The sequence below is a fragment of the Miscanthus floridulus genome, chromosome 7 (assembly GCF_019320115.1).
Source record: "Miscanthus floridulus cultivar M001 chromosome 7, ASM1932011v1, whole genome shotgun sequence".
Lineage (NCBI taxonomy): Eukaryota > Viridiplantae > Streptophyta > Magnoliopsida > Poales > Poaceae > Miscanthus > Miscanthus floridulus.
This window is the reverse complement of record NC_089586.1, coordinates 99,119,661-99,138,564: the sequence shown is the minus strand read 5'-3', so window position 1 is coordinate 99,138,564 and position 18,904 is coordinate 99,119,661. Positions and strand designations below refer to the sequence as shown.

The window sequence follows — 18,904 nt, the reverse complement described above, 5'->3', positions numbered from 1 at the left end:
GCCAACAGCTGGGCATGGGATACCGGTGAAGGGCGGCGTGTCACCCTGAGTTCGTGTGGTGTCGGGGTGGCCCCGCTCGCGTCGTGCCTAGCGAGCGCGACGAGAGCGGCCGCCCGGGCGCCGCCTGCGCCTGGGCTGCGGGTGCGTGACATCGTCATCGGTCGGTGGGGCTCGGGGTGTGAGAAGTACCATATCGTACTCACATCCTAGAGACATGAACTCTAGGCTCCCGAACCAGATCACCGTGCCGAGACATAGTGGTCGTACGGGATCTACCATCCGAAACTTGTTAGGGAGATGAAGCTAACACACAGAGCCCCTACCTAGCGCGCCAACTATCGGTGTTTTGGACTGGCGGGCCCTCAACCAACTAGTAAAAAATATACTGCGTGCCCCTAATCCCGGATGGTGATGCAAAGAGACACAAGGTTTATACTGGTTCGAGCAATAGGTGCCCTACGTCCAGTCTGAGAGATCGATCTTGTATTCCTTGCACCGAAATGCTCGTAGTAGGGGGTTACAAGCAGGGCGAGAGAGGGAGCTAGTCCCAGATCTCTACGCGGAGCGGCGTGGATCGCTTGAGAAGTTGATTTCGGGCGGCAGAGAAGCGTGCGTGTTACGAAATGTCGAGTGTGCCTTCTTCTACCTTGTGAACCCGTGAGCCTCTCCCTTTTATAGTTGAAGGGGGACATGGGTGATACATGTGTTAGCTACGCTGCGTCGTGCAAACAGAGGCGGCATGTCCGAGCCCTGTAGCCTATTACTATGGCGGTATGGTTGATGGAGTGGTCCTGCCCTTGAAGTGCTAGAGCAACGCGCTGGTCACATCCGACCTTGTGCGACGTGGGAGCTCCAGTGATGGCTAGACGCAGGGCTTGGCGAGCGACGTGCTGGTTGCTGTGCGTTGACTGCGTGAAGAGCCGTGGCTCAGTTGGCGCCGAGGTCGAGCCGTCGTAGGGGGCTCGGCAGGCGTGAATCCCGAGGTTGCTGAGACCCTGAAGTAGATTGCCGAGGCGTGGAGGGAGCAGTTGGTTCTGTACACTGATTTCGAGGCTATAGTAACCTGGACTTGACTCCGCACGCCGCGTTGTTTCTGGAGCAGGGGTTAGGCAGCACAGTGCAGTACGGGTACCGGTCGTGGGCACAATACCGAGCACAGTGGTTGGTAACCCCTATCCTGTCCTATCTTGGACGGCATGGCTTCGGTGTGACTGGCGTTCAGTCGGCCACGCCGCTGTGTCGAGCCGTCGTTCGACTGATATTGTGGGAGCGGTCGACTGCGCCGGTCGGACGTGACGTCTTGTCCGAGAAGTTGGTCGAGGCGGAGGCGATGGGGTTGTTTTGCCGAGCCGACCTTGAGCGAGGCGGAGAATCGGTTGCCCGGCCGAGGCCTTTCGCGCGGGGCCTCGGGCGAGACGGAGAATTGGTTGCCCGGCCGAGGCCTTTCGCGCGAGGCCTCGGGCGAGACGGAAAACTGGTAGGCCATACGAGGCCTCTAGCGAGGCGGACATTCGGTAAGCCGTCTGAGGCCTTCCGTGCGAGGCCTCTAGCGAGGCGGAGATTCTGTAGGGCGTCCGAGGCCTTCCGTGCGAGGCCTCTAGCGAGGCAGAGAGTAGGTGGCTTCGGACATGGCCGGGGTTTGGTCAATAGTTGTCCCTTAGTTTTGACTTTGACGGGATCTAAGCGATTTTTTCGATTGTTGCTTAAGGGACCCCTTCTCGTGGTACCCGACACATGTGCTGTGCTATGGGTTCTTCTACAGTAACATTGTGTAAGCTATTCTTCGGCGCTCTAACTTCTTCTTTATGAAACACGCGTGAAATCGTGTTCCCGGAGAAAATTCCATAAGCTCATTTACTCCTTTTTTCGGTGCTTCCGTTTTCAGCGCAAAGTAGCATTCACTACTTCAACATATAAGTAGTACTCCTATGTTATAAGCGGAAAAAAAAACTAGAACTAGATCGATGGGTTAGTTGCAAAGAGAATCAGAACACACATGACGTACATATTTGATGCATGCTTTCTAACATGGACTTGCAAGTTGGGGGGAATCATATCAGAACATGTTTTTGCTGACCCGAAAATAACCTTGTTCATCTCTCAAACTACGACTATGCATCCTCCTCGCATCCCATGGGGCACATGCTCAATCCACACAAGGAAACGGGGCAAGAGGGCAAAAAAAAGTCAAACTAATGAGAAAGACAGAGAGAGAGAGAAAAAAAGAAGGATCTGTCCTCATGCCATAGGAATCGGGATCCTCCTGAGGGCTGAGGCAGAGGCTGAGGATGAGGGGCATGCATGTGTGTATGTACACCGGCCACCGTGTGGCCACGTGCTGCTACCACCATCCAGCAGGCACCTTCTTCCCGCCGCCGCCGGCGGCCACGGCGGCGGCGCGCTCGAACCGCGAGGCCGCGCACGGGATGGTGATCCCGCCAGGGTGCTGGAAGCCGAACTCCTCCTCGGCCTCGCGCAGCAGCTCCCCGAACAGCGGGTGGTTGAAGTACACCACGGGGACCACGTACCGCATCATCGACTCGCCCCCGGGCTCGGCGCCGCCCACGTACACGGCCACCTTTCCCTTGGGCGTGGTGGCCTCCGCCGCGGCGTCCTCCAGCAGCCGGCCGTCCTTCCCCCCTCCCGCACGCCGCCGCAGGAGCCTCATCCGCCGCGCCAGCGACCGCCCCCACGTGAGCATCCGCGGCGAGCCAGACTCATCGCGCTGCTGCTGCTGCTTCTTGGCGCGCACCGCTGCATCCGCCAGGGGGGACGTCGACGGGGATTTGTTGCTGCCTCGTCGTCCTTGTTGGCACGGCTGCAGGCGGAGGTACCCGCGGCCGCGGCGGCGCCGGCGGTGGCAGAGCACCCAGCGCCAGGCGCTGAGCAGCTTCCGGCCGAGCCGGAACCCTCCGTGCCGCCTCGTCAGCATACCACTACTGCTGTTGCTTGTTGGAGCTAGAACGAGATCGAGCGCACTCGCGCAAAGGTCTCCGCTTTCTCGCTGTGCTTCGCGTGCTTGGATAAACCGTAAGGAGGCGTGGAAGCTGCGACGTCCTAGTGGCCGGTGGCAAGGGTGCGCGACAGCGCGGGTTGTCTTATAGGCGGTGTGCTGTGTGGGCGGCGGCCTGTGCGTGGCCTGTGCGCGGCGGAATGGCGTGTGGGCGCGGGCGGCAGGAGCGCTTCGTGCGTGTGGGGTGCAAGCTGACTCCGCCTTCGGCCCGTGTGGACGAGTGGGGGAGCCGGAGCGAGAGCGAGGGGGCGATTCTGATCGTTTTGGCCGTGATTCCAGCGCGGTTTTGTGTGGAACATGGAGAGATTCGCTTGAGGTGGCGACCCTCCGGGCTCTCGTCGGTCCCGCCCCGTTGCCGGTTGGTGGTTTTGGACGGTGTGATACACACACGGTGCACCGAGCACCGTACTATGCGGGACGGCTCAACCTCGTTCGGTTGGCTAAACTTTTTTTTTTCTCGCCAGGAGGGGGGGGGGGGGGGGGGGGTCATATGGCTCAAGGCTCTCAAATGTTCTGTTTTTTTTTTTCTTCAGTCGTAAGTGGAACAAATCAATGCTAACGTGGTCCAATGAACATTTGCCAAATTTCTCATCCATATACTAAACACAGACGTCGGTCGTATCTTCTTTCTCTTTGACTTGACATATCTTTTTCTTTTCTCCAAACTTGACATATCTTTCTCTATATATCTTGCACATATTCTATATAGCACCTCTATCATATATCCAAAAGTGTATGGAACTAGTTTTTTTTTAATAAAATGAACAATACTACAACATTATATTACGTACATGGGTGCGCCGTGCATGTCTCACCGTATACTTTGAGTATATGAAGCTTTTTTTTAGTTGGGTACAGCCACAATGTGCCCAAAAGCAGTCCATGCAACGTCACAAAGATATATACCCATATACATTGTGAGGATGAAAGAGGAAGAGCAACGATTAATATATCCATATGGTTAATGGCCAGACATTTGGAATAAAATATATTTTCTATCTCCTTTATTTGGCTTCTCTCTCCCATGGCGGTTGCAGACCTCCACAAGTGCCGCCGAGATGGAGGCCTGCAGACCTGCTCGTTCTCACGACGAAGGAAGGACGAAGATAGAGGCGGCACCGAATCGACATGTCGAGACCATCACCCGATGAAGTATCGCCTCCTAACTCGGGATCTATCGCCGCCGCCGAATCTCTTGGTGGAGTTTGGCGATGGTCGCCATGGACTCCGGTGATAAACAGGTGTCGCAGTATAAATGTTTGATTTGGAAATAACGTGAGCCTTTCATTCATTTAGATCTAGTGGTTAAAAATATAGAGGAACTTAAATCATGAGCCGAAACTTAAATTTAGTGGGCCCAGAACTGATCTTCACTTTTATTAAAAGGGTGTAATAGAATTTTCATTCGGCGCATAACCGGCCTGACCGGCGATGACCAGATGGTCGGTGCCGTGATGCCGGATCCCGTCCCGACCGGCAACCATCGATCTCCAACGGCGCCAAGGACGAGAGGCATCTCGATCGCTGGCCCAAACAATTGCTTCCCTGAAGCCATACTTGGCCAGGCGATGGCCAGGCTTCTGACTTATGCATGGGCGATGGCCAGGCTTCTGGAGCTGCAGCTACAGGACGTCGGGTGTGTGAGGGGTCATGCAGGGTTGTTGCTAGACTACGAGGAACTCCTCTGTTTCACGGAAGGGTAGTGGTGAGCTCTGCAGGCGGCGGCAGTGATTAGAAAGACGGCGGTGAGCCCTTGCAGACCGGCGGCCAACAAGAGCCGGACCAAAGAGGACAACGTCCAAAGATAATAGAAGTATCAATAACTTAAGTACCCTTATTTATAGTAGATTACAATAATTCTTTTTTTTTAAAAGATCAATGGTTCCGAAAATATCGGTGAGGAGGAACCGAAGGTTCCGTCCAAGCACCGTAACAAATCTCGTATATATAAAATAAAAACGGAGGCAGTAAAGGATAACGACCAGCTCACAGGCGGTTGTAAAAGAACCATTGCTGAGCACAGGTTAGGTCCAAGCCAAATAACAACAAAAACAAAGAGCGTGCAACAGTGAAGTCGTCCTAGAGTATACACGAAAAGGCGAGCAACTTGGAGGTAATTTGAAAAGCGGGATGTATATAAATTTATTCCGCACGCGAACAGGCAAGTTGCAAATTAACCTGAATGGATATTCCAAGTTGGTCTTCTCGGAATTATATATATATACTTCCCAAGGTGAAATTCCGTTGGTCCTATCGAAAATTTTGAGATGGCGCAAGCGCAGGACGCGGATCCGGTCCCACCACCGCACCATCTCCGCAGAGTGGACTTCTGTACTTGACTTCGAAACGTCCTTCCTGGAAGACCGTTCTGAGCTGCAAGGTAAATAGGTAACCCGGCCAGCAAGGTATCCATTTCTGACTAGAGTTTTTCATAGTTTCGTTCATGTGATTCCACCCGGCCTGTTTGGGTACTTCGAGATTGTGGAAGCCAGATTTTGGAACCTACTAAGGCCCTGTTCGCTTCCGGGTGAACGAACCCGAGGAACAATTCCTGATCGGATTTCTTACTAAAATTTATATAAGCTTTCAATGGCTGGAACGGTTCTACGGCCGGATTCCCTCTAACTGAACGGAGCCTAGGGATCCAAATAGCTCCAGCTTATAAGCAGCTTATACAATCTACACTCCTTCAGATTCTACGATCTAGCAAGCTGAGGACACCCAGCTTCTATCAGCTTCTAAATTGAACTTGACCAATCGGCCCCTCACTTTTTGGCTCACACATTGCAGCCAGCTTTTAGAAGTAAGGGCATTTCGGTAATTTTACATTGTACAGTGCTATAAGCCAGCCTGTAGAAGTTGTGAATCCAAACAACCTCTCATTCCAGCTTTCGTAATCCAGCTTATAGGAATCTGACTTTTAGAAGCTAACTTCTGCAATCCATGTGGATCCAAACGCAGCCTAAACAAGACTTTTTTTTTCTTCTCTGTGGCACAGTAGGACAGTACTGTAAGCTGTTGTGCTGAAACTTCTTTGCGAGTTACTGTACGTAAGGTGTGCGTGTACACGTCGGTATCTGTCGTTTCAAATGACGGACAAGGGCATCTGGCAAAGTAAGGCACAAACGAACGAGGGAGCGCAAGGCGCGCGACCCACGTCCCAGTCCCAGGCCAGCAGGCAGCCTCAGACCTGCGGTACGCCGGCACCGCAGACTCAGAGACGCAGCCAGCGGACAAAACTACAAAAGCGTGGTACGCCGTCCCACAAAACCGAGCGTGTATCATGCGAGACAAAAACGCACACAGGCCCGGCCGGTCGGCCCCGCTGAAAGCTCAAGTCCACTCACCGGGGGACGACACTCGGTGCGGCATCCGATCCCACTTCGCCATCGCCAGTGATCGACATGGAGATCCCAACAACGCGGCCGTGTCCGCCGCGTTCGTGCACGGCGGCTGACAGGAAGATTTGTCAGTTCAGATTCGGTTTCCGTTCGTCGAGCGTGACTGCCGTTTCTTATGGATTCGCACATTTTGGGAGCAGCAATGGCAGCAAGTAGGGGGCGTTTAGTTGCCGCCTGAATCGGCCGTCGCCTGAAATTCATCAGCACTGTAGCGCACTGTAGTTTTTCGTTTGTATTTGATAATAATTGTCCAATCGTTGACTAATTAGGCTTAAAACGTTTGTCTTGCAAAGTACAACCAAACTATGTAATTAGTTTTTGATTTCGTCAATATTTAGTACTCCATGCATGTACCGTAAATTTGATGTGACCGGAAATCTTCTTTTTACATAGTGCCAAAATTTGCATTTTGAGGTAACTAAACAAGGCCTAGAAGTACACCTGGGCTAGGCGCCTCATGTCTGGGTGTGTGAGGTCTCTGACTCTGTCTGATACCCTCTGGCCTCTAGTAGTCAGCTGGTAGTAGTATCTTCTTTTTTATTTCCGGGGGAGAAAAGCCATGCTAAAACGAGGAAGTTTCTCGGGTGCGCAACGTGGGGGTTGCCTCCTATAGAATCGTGGGGTTTAAATCTTGATGCTGTCATGCGTGTTGTTTGTGCTAGAAATATGATATTCTTGTGTTTAGTGATGGTGCAAAAATAGTACCTCCATCCCTGAATATCTGTTGTTTTTTATGTACCATAAGTTTGATTAGATTTGTAGAAAATACATGCAACATTTGTATCTTCAAATAAATTTATTATGAAAATAGACTCAATGATATATCTAATGATATTAATTTTGTTATATAAATATTATTATTATTATTATATATTTAGTCAAAATTGTTTCTCAAAAAACGAAAACAACAATTATTTAGGGACAGAGAGAGCAGTTGGTTATGAAAAATGTTATGGTAGTCTCATTTTTTAGGATGTGGAAAATGAGGGAATGCACTCTCTCCATTTCAAATTATAAATCATTTCAATTTTGTTAGAGAGTCAAAGCATTTTAAGTTTGACTAAATTTATATAATAAAATAATAACATCTATGATATCAAATAAGTGTCATTAGATTCTCCATCAATTATATTTTCATAGCATACATATTTGATGTTATAAATCGTTGTAATTCTCTTTATAATTTTGGTCAAACTCAAAGTTGGAATGAACGTAGGGAGTATGATTTTTGGTAGTATTCAGGCCTCTTTGGAACGCGAGATTATAAAAATGAAGGTACGGGAGAAACATCATGCCAACTTCACGGTGGATGCTCACAACAGCCTGTTCGCTTGCTCGTAAACGATCGTAAATTTCCAGCCAGGAACAGTGTTTTTCTCTCACACTAAACCAGCCAGCAGTAAATAATCCACGATACGATACGGCCTCCCGAACAGGCTAGCGGGAAGTCGGATCTGATGTGAGCTTAGCAATGATTACTCACGTCGGATTTTGCTAGTGCGCATTTTGTGTCAAGTGCGTAGTTGTAAGGGATAGTGGTGTTTTTCAATTGTTATGGCACACATCTAATTACGAGGGTTGCGGTTAACTCAAGTGAACAATGCAATTGTTTCAGCTATCGTGGCACTTCTCCAAACGTGTGTTATGTTAGTTTTCCACCAATAAAATGTGGAATTGTTTTTTTTTCTTCGGGCTTGTTTTTTCTTACAGGCTAATGTACAGTATTCTCTCCATTCCATATGACGTTTTTCGGTTTTCTAGATACATTTATTAGAAAAATCAAAACGCCTCATAATTCAGAATAAAAGAAAATAGAGTTTGTTTAGGAAAAGAGAATCCAAATTTATATAAGGACTCTACCTATAAGTTGTTTGGAGGTTAAGTCCCATAATTTTGGTCATAATGATTTATATAAGGACTCAACCTATGTCTTAGTATAATTTAAATGTATTTATGTATCATAAATGTTAGTACCTTTTTAATATCAATTTTGGTCAAATTTCAATTTGATTTCTAGAAAGCGAGAATTGTATTCTTCCTAGGACGGAGGGAGTATCTACACATAATGTATATCTAAGTGTATTACAAAAGTTATGTATCTAAGAAGACCAAAATATCTTATAATTTATAATAGAGAGAGTATTTAATACCATGCCAGCTTCCACGATGAGTGTTACTGTCGATGTTTCGAACAAACACCAACTAGTAAATTTATATTTGTTGCGTGTTAGGCTCGGATAGTGTACTAAAGGACACAAGGTTTATACTGCTTCGGGCAGAATGTCCCTACATCCAGTTTGCTGCTGCTCGTGTTATTAGTACCGAAAAAGGTTTGTAGTAGGGGGTACAAACGGTCGAGAGAGGGACATGTCCCAAGTCTCTGATGGAAAGGTCAAAAAGATGCCAAGAGCTCTGTTGCTGTTTGGCTGTGTATTGTGTGTGGAATCGATCCATCCCCTTAGTGGGGCGCCCTGCCCTCCCTTTTATAGACTAAGGGAAAGCAGAGATTACAAATGGGAGAAAGAGAAAAAAACCAGAGGTAGAGAAGGTCCTTCAAAGGAGCCGGGTCTTCCTTTCCCCTTGAGCCTGCCCTGCTGACATGGCAGACCGTGTCAGGGATAGCATATTCGTTGATCCTTACAGGGCCGTGCCCTAGCCTCGTTCAGCAAGTGCTTACGTCCCATCCTACACCGGCGAACGGTGAGGCGTGCCAGGGTGCCGAGCTATGACCCTACAGGGAGTAGACAGAAAAGTGACCATACGTCTGTCACTGTAGATGATGTGAGTTCCCTTCTGGATTATAGTGGTTGTCATATGCTTATGTTAGGATCTGCGTCGGAGGGCTGACGGCGGCGCCCACAACACTGTAAGACACTGCGTCTGAGAGCTGACGGCGGCGCCCACAACACTGTAAGACAAAAGTCGACGCCTATAACACTATTCGGGCTCTGTCAGGCCGGAAAGGGCTTAAAGCGCCCGTCCCGTCATATCCTAACGGTACTTTCCTGCAGACGTGCAGGACATAGTCCTCGGTACTGCGGTTGACTCAAATATCCTGTCGTACCCTGTGCTCATCATTATGAAGGAGTAGGGTGTAGTCGTCGGGTGAGGCGGAGCTAGCCCTGGGACGTCGGGCGAGGCGGAGTTTAGCCCTCGGGGGTCGGGCGAGGTGGAGCTAGCCTTGGGCGTCGGACGAGGCAGAGCCAGCCCGGAATGTTGGACGAGGAGAAGTCCAACCCTCGGGGGTCGAGCGAGGCAGAGCCAGCCCTCAAGGGTGGGGCGAGGCGAAGCTAGCCCTGGACATCGGGCGAGGCGGAGCCAGCCCGGAACGTCGGGCGAGGCGGAGTCCAACCCTCGGGGGTCGGGCGAGGCAGAGCCTGCCCCCGGACGTCGGGCGAGGTGGAGCCTGCCCTCAGACGTTGGGCGAGGCGGAGCCTGCCCTCGGATGTCGGGCGAGGCGGAGCCAGCGCGGGACGTTGGGCGAGGCGGAGCCAATCTTCAGTCGTTCGGGCAAGAAGTGTAGCTGCATTCTTGTCTGTTTGGAAGCATCAATGTTTGATAGTTATTAGTTCTACCTCATTAGGTACCCCAGTATTAGGTCCCCGACAACTACGTTCATGTTACATACTCCACTCGTTCCAGGGGCGGACACAGCGGTGGGGCGGGGGGGGGGGGGCTCAAGCCCCCCTACCCGTATCGCAGCAGTGGAACCCCTGTGGAGCCCCATGAATTTTTAGCCAAAGTTCTATAGTGTAGGGGGCTGAGACTTAAGATCAAACAACAGTGTTGTTTAGCCCCCCTGAAATATTTTCTGGGTCCGCCGTTGACCCGTTCCAACTTATAAGTCGCTTTGATTTTTTAGGTTCATCCATTTTATTATGTATCTAGACATATTATTTATCTAGATACATAGTATATAGATGTACCAAAAAGTCAAAACGACTTGTAATTTGAACGGAAGGAGTATCTTATAAATAATATATAAGCCAATATTATGGGGAGACTTTTCACAAATTATCTTATGGCTAGTCAACTCCATGTCGATGTGATGAATTGAAATCTGACGAAGCCATGATCCACGTGAGAAATGCTCTGCATGCGAGTCAATAACCACGAAACTTAAAGCGGCGAAACTCGCTTTAAACCCGGCCTTTTGATTTGGTCCAAGAAAACCCACTTAAATGGGTACAGATGGATGAGACTGACTTTTGTGCAGTGTACGTACTCTCTGTACTCCACAAACGCGTCGTGCCAGTGAACGAGTGGCAGCTGGAGTAGACCAGCAGGAAGCAGTACGGAACCGTACGGAGACCTCGGAGTTCTGTTCCGTGGTTCGCTTTGTCTTCTCCAGCCGAAGCAACGATTGAGGACGAACCTGCCGTGCCGCCTAGTAAAAAACCCAACACTAGGAGATTGCAAAAAATTTCAAACCGATGAATAGTAGCACTTTCGTCTTATTTGGTAAATATTATCCAATCGTGGACCAACTAAGCTTAAAAGATTCATCTCGTGATTTCGAACTAAACTGTACAATTAGTTATTTTTTTTACCTACATTTAATGCTCCATGCAAGCAGCTAAAAATTAATGTGATAAAGAGAGAGTGAAAAAACTTGGAATTTGGAGGTAATCTAAACAAGACGCTAGTCCATATCACCGAACGAGTCCTCGTAGAAAACCATCATATCACCGAGCTAGTACGAACCGTACGTCCCTCAGCGTTCCCATTTACTACTAGTTTAGACTGACTCCAACAAAGAGGATCCAAATACGATACCCATTCACTGTTATAGGTCATCTACAGTAAAAAAACGTCACGGCCTAGATATCTCCGCTCCAACAGACAGACCCAAATCCACGCCCACACACCGCCAGACGCCCACGCTTCTTTTCCTCATCCTCAACGTCCCGATCCAGAGCCGAAGAGGTCGAACTCCTCGGAACGAGGATGTGGAGTGCAGGGCGGCGTGCGGGGCGCTCACCATCACCTCCAGCCTGCAGCTGCACTGCCTCCTGGCCTCCGACGACGACCCCGGCAAGGACGGCTGCCACCACCCGTGCCTTCCCGACGCCGGCAGCGCGGGCGCCGCCCCGAGCACCCCGTCCAACCCCGCGGCCGCGCGGGCCGTCCTCGACGCCGACAGATCTCGCGCCCAGGAGCGCGGCGCGGGGACGGGGCCTCCTCCCCTGGCCGAGCTCGCGCCTGTGCCCGGATCTGGCCCCCCTCCCTCTCCTTCTTCTTCCCCGACGGAGCTCGCGCCCAACGGAGCTCGCGTCCGGCGGAGCTCGCGCCTGGCGGAGCTCGCCCCCGCGGCCCGGCCGAGCTCGCGCCCGCGGCTCGGCGGAGCTCGCGCCCGCGCCCGGATCCGGCCCCCCTCCCTCTCCTTCTTCTTCCCCGACGGAGCTCGCCCCCGCGGCCCGGCCGAGCTCGCGCCCGCGCGCGGCGGAGCTCGCGCCCACAGCTCGGCGGAGCTCGCGTCCGCGCCCGGATCCGGCCCCCCTCCCTCTCCTTCTTCCCCGACGGAGCTCGCGTCCGCGCCTGCGGCTCGGCGGAACTCGCGCCCGGCGGATCTCCCTCTCCTTCTTCTTCCCCAACGGTGCGGGAGTGGGCCACCTCGGACGCGAGCGAAGCGAGCGCGTAGATTTGCGTAGCGAGGAGAGAGGCGATGCTTTTTTGCGTATCGATTGCTTCGGTAGGCAAAATTGGTGACGGGTTTGGGTCGGCTGTTGGATGGTGTTTTCGGATAGGCAAAGCACTGTTGGGGACGCATTTTGGGTTTGCCTCTCGGTGTTGGAGATAGGCTTAGTCTAGTACTAAGCCCGTGTTTAGTTGGCCCAATTTTGGAATTTGGGCTACTGTAGCACTTTCGTTTTTATTTGGTAATTAGTGTTCAATCATGGACTAATTAGGCTCAAAACGTTCGTCTCGCGATTTCCAACTAAACTGTGTAATTAGTTTTTTTTTCGTCTATATTTAATGTTTCATGCACATATCGTAAGATACCGGCTCCGGGGTGAAGCCGCCGCTAATACCCAGCTGGCCGGCCAGTAGTCGGCGTCGAAATCATTGACAAGAATCGCAACGAACATGCACGCCTGGTTCCTGGTTCGTTCCAACAGCAGAATGAAGTAGTGCACGCACGCACGCACCCTGCACAACCGATCACTGCGTTATGCTGCTGCTTCCCGAACCGTTAGTTGGTAGGGCGGCATCTGGATCTGTCACGTGCGGGCAACCCCTATCGATCGATCAAAAGGTCAGCTCTCTCCTTCGAGCGAAACTGCGAAACTCTAAACAACTCGATGTTGGGATGCGATTCCGGAGTGGTATGGAGGAGATATATATATGTAGATTGAGCCTTGAGCAGCCAGACAAAACGGCAGTTCGCCACTGACCTCACAGACAAGTAGCCAACCACCTCAGAAGGCAGATCGAAGCAATAGAAAACCTCCCTCTTGATATCCTACGCAGCATGCACCGGTGATATCTGATCTGAATCCGAGTTCAATTCCCAGACCCAGATCGAGCCATGCGTTTGCATCATGCCATCAGCTGACCAGTGATCAGCGGCGGCGTACAAGTAGTGGTCCGGCCGGATGGTGAGGTCGTCTGATCGAGGTGGGTGGCGGCGACGCAATGGTGGCGCGACAACGCCGAGCTCCCCCGATAGTTTAGAGCCGTACCCTGACCGTACTTACCGTGAAAGCGCAAAAGGATGCAGCCGCTGATAAGGTCATAAAGCCTGGACGACACGGACGGCCGCTTACTTTGGCATAGATAAGTCGCGGATCGGAGGACCCGCAAAACAAAACGCCACTTGTGTGATTAAACAAGCGTACAAGGGAGAAGACAACCGGCAAATGGCTCGCGTCACGGCTAGTAAAGCTAAGCTAAGCTAAGCTTTATGTATCAGTTTGCTGATCGATTACTCTACTAGCTAGCTTATCCTAGTGATTGGTTGGAGCTGACGAGGATTACGAGCAACGGATCGATTTATCAGGCTCACATGGGCCCTGCAATTAGTCCCTTTTTGAAAGTTATAGTACACAGCCAGTTTCTTTTTGGAGAGTTCATAAACATATAGAGGGGCCCATACATACAGCAATTTGATGAGTGAAATTGACGCAGACCCCTGGGCCCTGGTGATGAACTTGCGTGCACTCCATTGGCCACTTTGGTTTGGATCCATGCTGGTTGCTGGGGACTGACGACGTTGATCGGGTTCTCTTGTTGAAAGTTGAAACAACAACTTGCACTGTCTTGGCCCTAAGTGCCTCGAAAGGATCTCGAGAGTACGATCGACTGTACGAGTGAGTACCTGATCAGAAAGAAATCTTTTTTTTTCTAGTCTTAAATAATGACGAATTGAAGCTCCATCTCGTAGTCGTAGGTGCTATCTGCTCTGGAGAAATTTTGGGCCTCGGAACCGCCCCTCAATTAGGAGAAGGCGTTCATGCATGTTCGCAATATATTAAAGTCAGAGCAGTTACATATATAGCTGCAGCCTCCCCGGTGTTAAGTAATCTGCTGCACCTCTGTGTGAACGTGCTACAGGGACAAATGTCGAAAAGGCTCTCTACTGCTGCACTGTAACTGCTGCAGGGGCAGACGCCAAAAGGCACTCCTGCCGCACTGTAGCCACAACAGGCGCAGACGCCAAAGTCCGCTCTGCTGTCACATCTAGTCACTATAGCAGCATGACAGCCTGACATGTCTGTATACTAGGATTAGATGGGTGGAGTTGTATATATAGTTTCCCACTGCAACTCAGTAAAGAGAGCGAGTTCAGTTTTGCCATCTCATCTGCAGAGCTCCCGTCAACGCTGGTGCTTGTGCTGTCTGTGTACGCTCTGTTCTCCCTTTTCTTCTTCTACCTCTAGCCATAGTGTGTGGCCGGCAACGTCGAGGAGTGGTCGGCTCACCCGTGCCGAAGATCAAGGGGCTGACAAGTGGTATCGGAGCCATACAAGCGACGTCGCCAGATTAATCGCTGGCGATGACGGACGGTTTGGAGATGGACGACAACAGCGGCGCTGCTGTGGCTGCCCAGCCACGATAGGAGGTTATTGTGCACACAGTGCGGGAGGTCAGCAGCATCAGTTGGCCGACACTGACTCGCACCAGCTATGGCGAGTGGGCGGTGACCATGAAGGTCAAGCTCAGAGCCCAACGACTCTAAAATACTATTGACAAGGGCACCGACAACAAAGAAGACGATATGTCAGTGTTGGAGACTATCCTCGCTGCTATGCCATCGGAGTACAGGGAGTCGTTGAGGACGAAGAACTCCGCTAAGGAGGCGTTGAGGCCATTGCAGCGATGCGTGTCGGTTTCAACCGTGAAAAGAAGACGACGGCCCAGCTGCTGAAGCAGGAGTACGCCACCCTCAAATTCAAGGATGGTGAATTGGTGGAGGACTTCTCCCTTCGTCTACAGACGCTCATCAGCAAGCTGAGGAGCCACGGCGTCACCATCGATGAAGAAGAGGCGGTCTCCAAGTACCTCCATTCCGTGCCGATGAAGTATATCCAGATCGTTCTTTCCATAGAGACGATGGTGGACTTATTCACCCTCACCATTGATGATGTGACAGACCGTCTACGGGCGGTGGACGAGCGCATGGAGCAGGCCACAACAACAATGAACAGCAGCAAGCTGCTGCTGACAGAGGAGGAGTGGGCTGCCCAGAGGAAGAAGTCCGGGGAAGCCTCCTCCAACTGCGGTGGTGATGGCAAGCGCCGCAGCAAGGCTTCTTCGGAGAAGAAGAAGAAGGTCGACCCCAACGTCTGCCGACGCTGCGGGAAGACGTGTTATTGGGCAAAGGAGTGCCCAAATCACAAGCAGGAGAAGAAGGCTGAGGCTCATCAAGCGCAGGCTGATGATGATGATGAGGCCACTGTAACACCCCGGTGTTATGCAAGCATTTAGGCACTGCAAATCATGCATATTGTGCATCATCAAAGCATCCTAAGTATCCATGCCTAATCATGTAAATAATAACTGAAACCATGCTTCGAAACATATGAAACATGCTCGTGAAACATGAATGTTGCATACACTTATTTAGAGTTGTTTTTGCCCTAATTATGCTTGCTAGGTTAGTAAAATATGTTTGGCTATAATTGTAAATCATCTAGAATTATTTAGCACAATTTTTAGAGCAAAGTTTGTATTCAAACTTTTGACAAAATATGCATTTGAAATTTTTATTGAAAATGGTCAAAAATCCTCCCTATTTAGCTTTTGCTTCCCAATTCAAAATCTATGCAAAATTTTTAGTTGACCCCTAAAGCAAAGTTGTAGAGGATTAAATTCTAAGCAACTTTTATTTTTGGGCCATTTTCAAAAAAAGTCATTTTCTTGCTCAAAAGGGTATTTGAAAACTGATATTTGAAAATTCCTTAAAATAGAATTTGAAAAATGGTTTCTCTCCTTTCACGGGCCGCCGCCTCACTTCTCGCCCGCCAGCCGAAGCCGGCCCAACGATCCACCCTGCGCCGCACCTTCGCCTCGGCCCAGCCCACCTCGCGCGCTGGCTTCCTTCTTCCCCCGCACGCGCACGCGTCCGACCGCGTCAGGCACGCCGCGCCGCGTGGCGAGCGCATGCCGGCGACGCCGGTCGAGTGGCGTCCCGTGGCCCCCGCAAGCAAGCGCGCCTCGCCGTTTTCAAGCCACCGTAGCTCTGCTTCTCCCTGTGCTTCCCATTTTCTCTCCCGCGCTGCCTCTCTACTTCGCCTCGAACCGAGCTCTGCTCGCGCCGCCGTCGCCACTGCAGCCCCGCCGGCAAAATTGGCCGTCGATGCTCCACCATTGCCCTCAATCGAGCACACCTCGCTCCACCTCGCTCTTCGGCACCTGGTGCTCGCTGCAGGGACACCATTGGAGCAAGGTATAGCGGCTTGCGCGTTTTCGCTGCCGTTGGTCATGGCGCCACCGCGCTTGACCCCACCGTGGAAAGCTTCCTCTGTCCTTTCTCCATCCCATTGAGTTACCTGCTCGGGTTCACCACCTTCTTGGGGACCCAGCGCGCATGCTCGCTTGCTTGGACATGGCCGGCAATGGCCGCTGGCCCGCTGGCAGCGCCCGCACCGCCGTGGCGTCTGGAACACCGGCGTGGCGTCTCGCCTCGGCCGAGCTGGGCCAGGTCGGCCTTGGGCCGAACCCCAGGCCAGGCCATCACCTTTCCTTCGCTCGTTTGCGCAGGCCGAAAGTGGCCGTGGGCCAGTTGTTCCCCCGGACCGACCCAGTAGTAATAGGAAAAATGGATTTTGGTTTTCTTTTATTATTTGGGAAGAGAAATACTTTGAAAAATGTTTGTGTACTCATTTTGGCCCCAAATTTGTTGAAACAAATTTTGTTGTGTTCCTTGTCACCAGATCTACATGATAAAAATATTGCATGTCATTTTTGAGATACTTTTCTGTAGAGCTTTATTTAATCCTTGATATTGCTGATATCTTGTAAAATGTGTAGTAAAACCTATATGTTTCAGAAAAATATGCTTCCAAGTGTGTTATTCTTCTTATGTAATGTACTTCCTAGGAAAAATATATGCCATGCATGTCCTATAGAAAAATTGTGAGATGTAGTTCAAGTGCCTTTAATGGCTGATTTTTATTATTTTTGCTAGAGAGCAAAATTTGTATAAAACATGCATGTGATAATTTTTGTACAGTGATTATTTACTATTTAGAACCTAGGAAAAATACTAAATCTATTGTTTGACACTTTTCATAATACAAAGTATTTTCATGCTAATAATTAGGTCCAAGCTTGTCATTTTTGTGTAGGTTACTCCACTTATTCAAATGTCATAAAAATTTAATGGTAGACTACTTAGGGTAGTACTGTGCTATGGTAATTTTCTAAGATTTTTCTAAGCTATGAAAATAGATGTTGCTATTCAAACCTATTATTAATTAGGGTTCAATCAAATGTTGCTTTATGCGTGATTAAGAAATTAGTGAAGCTTTGGTGTATCTTTGAAGCATTTAATGAGATGTGTTGACTTAGCATATTAGTAGTAGAAGAGAATGTAGTAGATGACATATGATTGTAGTACATGTTCTTGGATGATGTTGACTACCTTGCATTCAAGCATATCCATTGTGCTCATTTCATCCGATGCACCTTTTTGCATAAGCACTTACGCACATGCTTAATCACATGCTTGCTCTAGTATAGGTGCAAATGTAGTCGACAGGTTAATAATAATTAACTTGATAATAATGCTTTTGTAAAGGTTCTTGAAATGCTGAAAATGCCTCTTTTTGCAAATGAGTCAGCCACCCTACTATAAAGCCCTTCATAATCTTTGGTGTCACTTTATTTTCGGTTATGTCGGGTAAGTCTAGCTGAGTACCTTCTCATGCTCAGGGTTTTATTCCCACTTGTTGCAGATGAGCAGATGTATTACGGCTACTGTATCAACTGCCTTTATCCTACGATGGGTGATGCTTAGGACCATGGGCATGGTCATTCCTTACGTCTCGTCTGATGTTTTTGTTGGAGATGATCATTAGCAAGCACTGTATTTGAACTCCGTGTGAGTGCGTGTGGTTTTGAACAAATGGCTTCCGCTACTTCTATTTGAACTCGTTTTGTAATAACTATGTTTAAACTCTGATGTATCTGAGATGCGAACTTTTATGTAATATATGATGGTGACCGCTAAACTTATTACAATCTTGGCTAGTATGTGAGTTGGTTTGAAATCCTTCGTGATTTCACAGACTACCGGGTTATACTGGCTTAAGTTTGCTAAATCGTCGGCTCTGGCGGATGATTTTCTTACTTAATTTTGTATAATTGGTCGGTTCTGTTACAACTGGTATCAGAGCATGGTTTAGCGTGTTACTGTTCACAAATGTATTTAAAACAAAAAGACATTTGAAAAACGTGATTTCCAAACTAAAAAGTGTGCCAGTGGTCATATCCTTTATGCCCAGTTAAGGATTCTAGGTGGCTTAATTAAGTACTAACTTAGGGTTCTTGCATCATATTTCTCTTTCGTTGCTCATACGGCGTGCTATTGTATGAGTGCCACTTGTTTGAGTGGTAGTGTATGGATCATTTGCCTCTACGCCTCGGTAAGTGTGAGTTGTGAGAGCATGATCGGATACACCGCCGATCTAGGGTGAATGCTTATATGATGCTGGAGTAATTACATGTTCTACGCATGCTTTACAAAGGTATCTCATGTGTGGGTATTCCGTCTAATGAGGTGATGCCGTCAATAGAACAATGGTTCGGGTAGTTACTACCATTGTACATGTATCTGGGGATTCGTGTAGAGCGTGTAGATAAAAATTACTGCTTTTATGCATTCATTAGGAATTGGGCTGAAATGAATCTTCTATAGGTACATAACAATGTTATCGTATAGAACATATTAGATACGTATTTGAGAGATCATTTGTATGCTACCGAATTCGTCGCTAGAAATTATTTATTTCATAAGTTTGTGAGAACGTACGGCACGTACATACAT

General features: G+C 49.6%; 1 protein-coding gene across 1 annotated transcript; it reads right to left on the bottom strand.

Moving 5' to 3' along the window:
- Positions 1–1,969: 1,969 nt before the first annotated feature.
- LOC136463935 (auxin-responsive protein SAUR36-like) lies at positions 1,970–3,080 on the bottom strand. The gene has a single exon (XM_066462907.1). It carries the CDS (start codon positions 2,930–2,932, stop codon positions 2,342–2,344), a length of 591 nt encoding a protein of 196 aa, XP_066319004.1. The 5' UTR covers positions 2,933–3,080; the 3' UTR covers positions 1,970–2,341.
- Positions 3,081–18,904: the final 15,824 nt, after the last annotated feature.

What these genes read in the sequence shown, in the direction of transcription:
- LOC136463935 (XM_066462907.1), bottom strand. Translation starts at nt 2,932, where the DNA reads ATGCTGACGAGGCGGCACGGAGGGTTCCGGCTCGGCCGGAAGCTGCTC.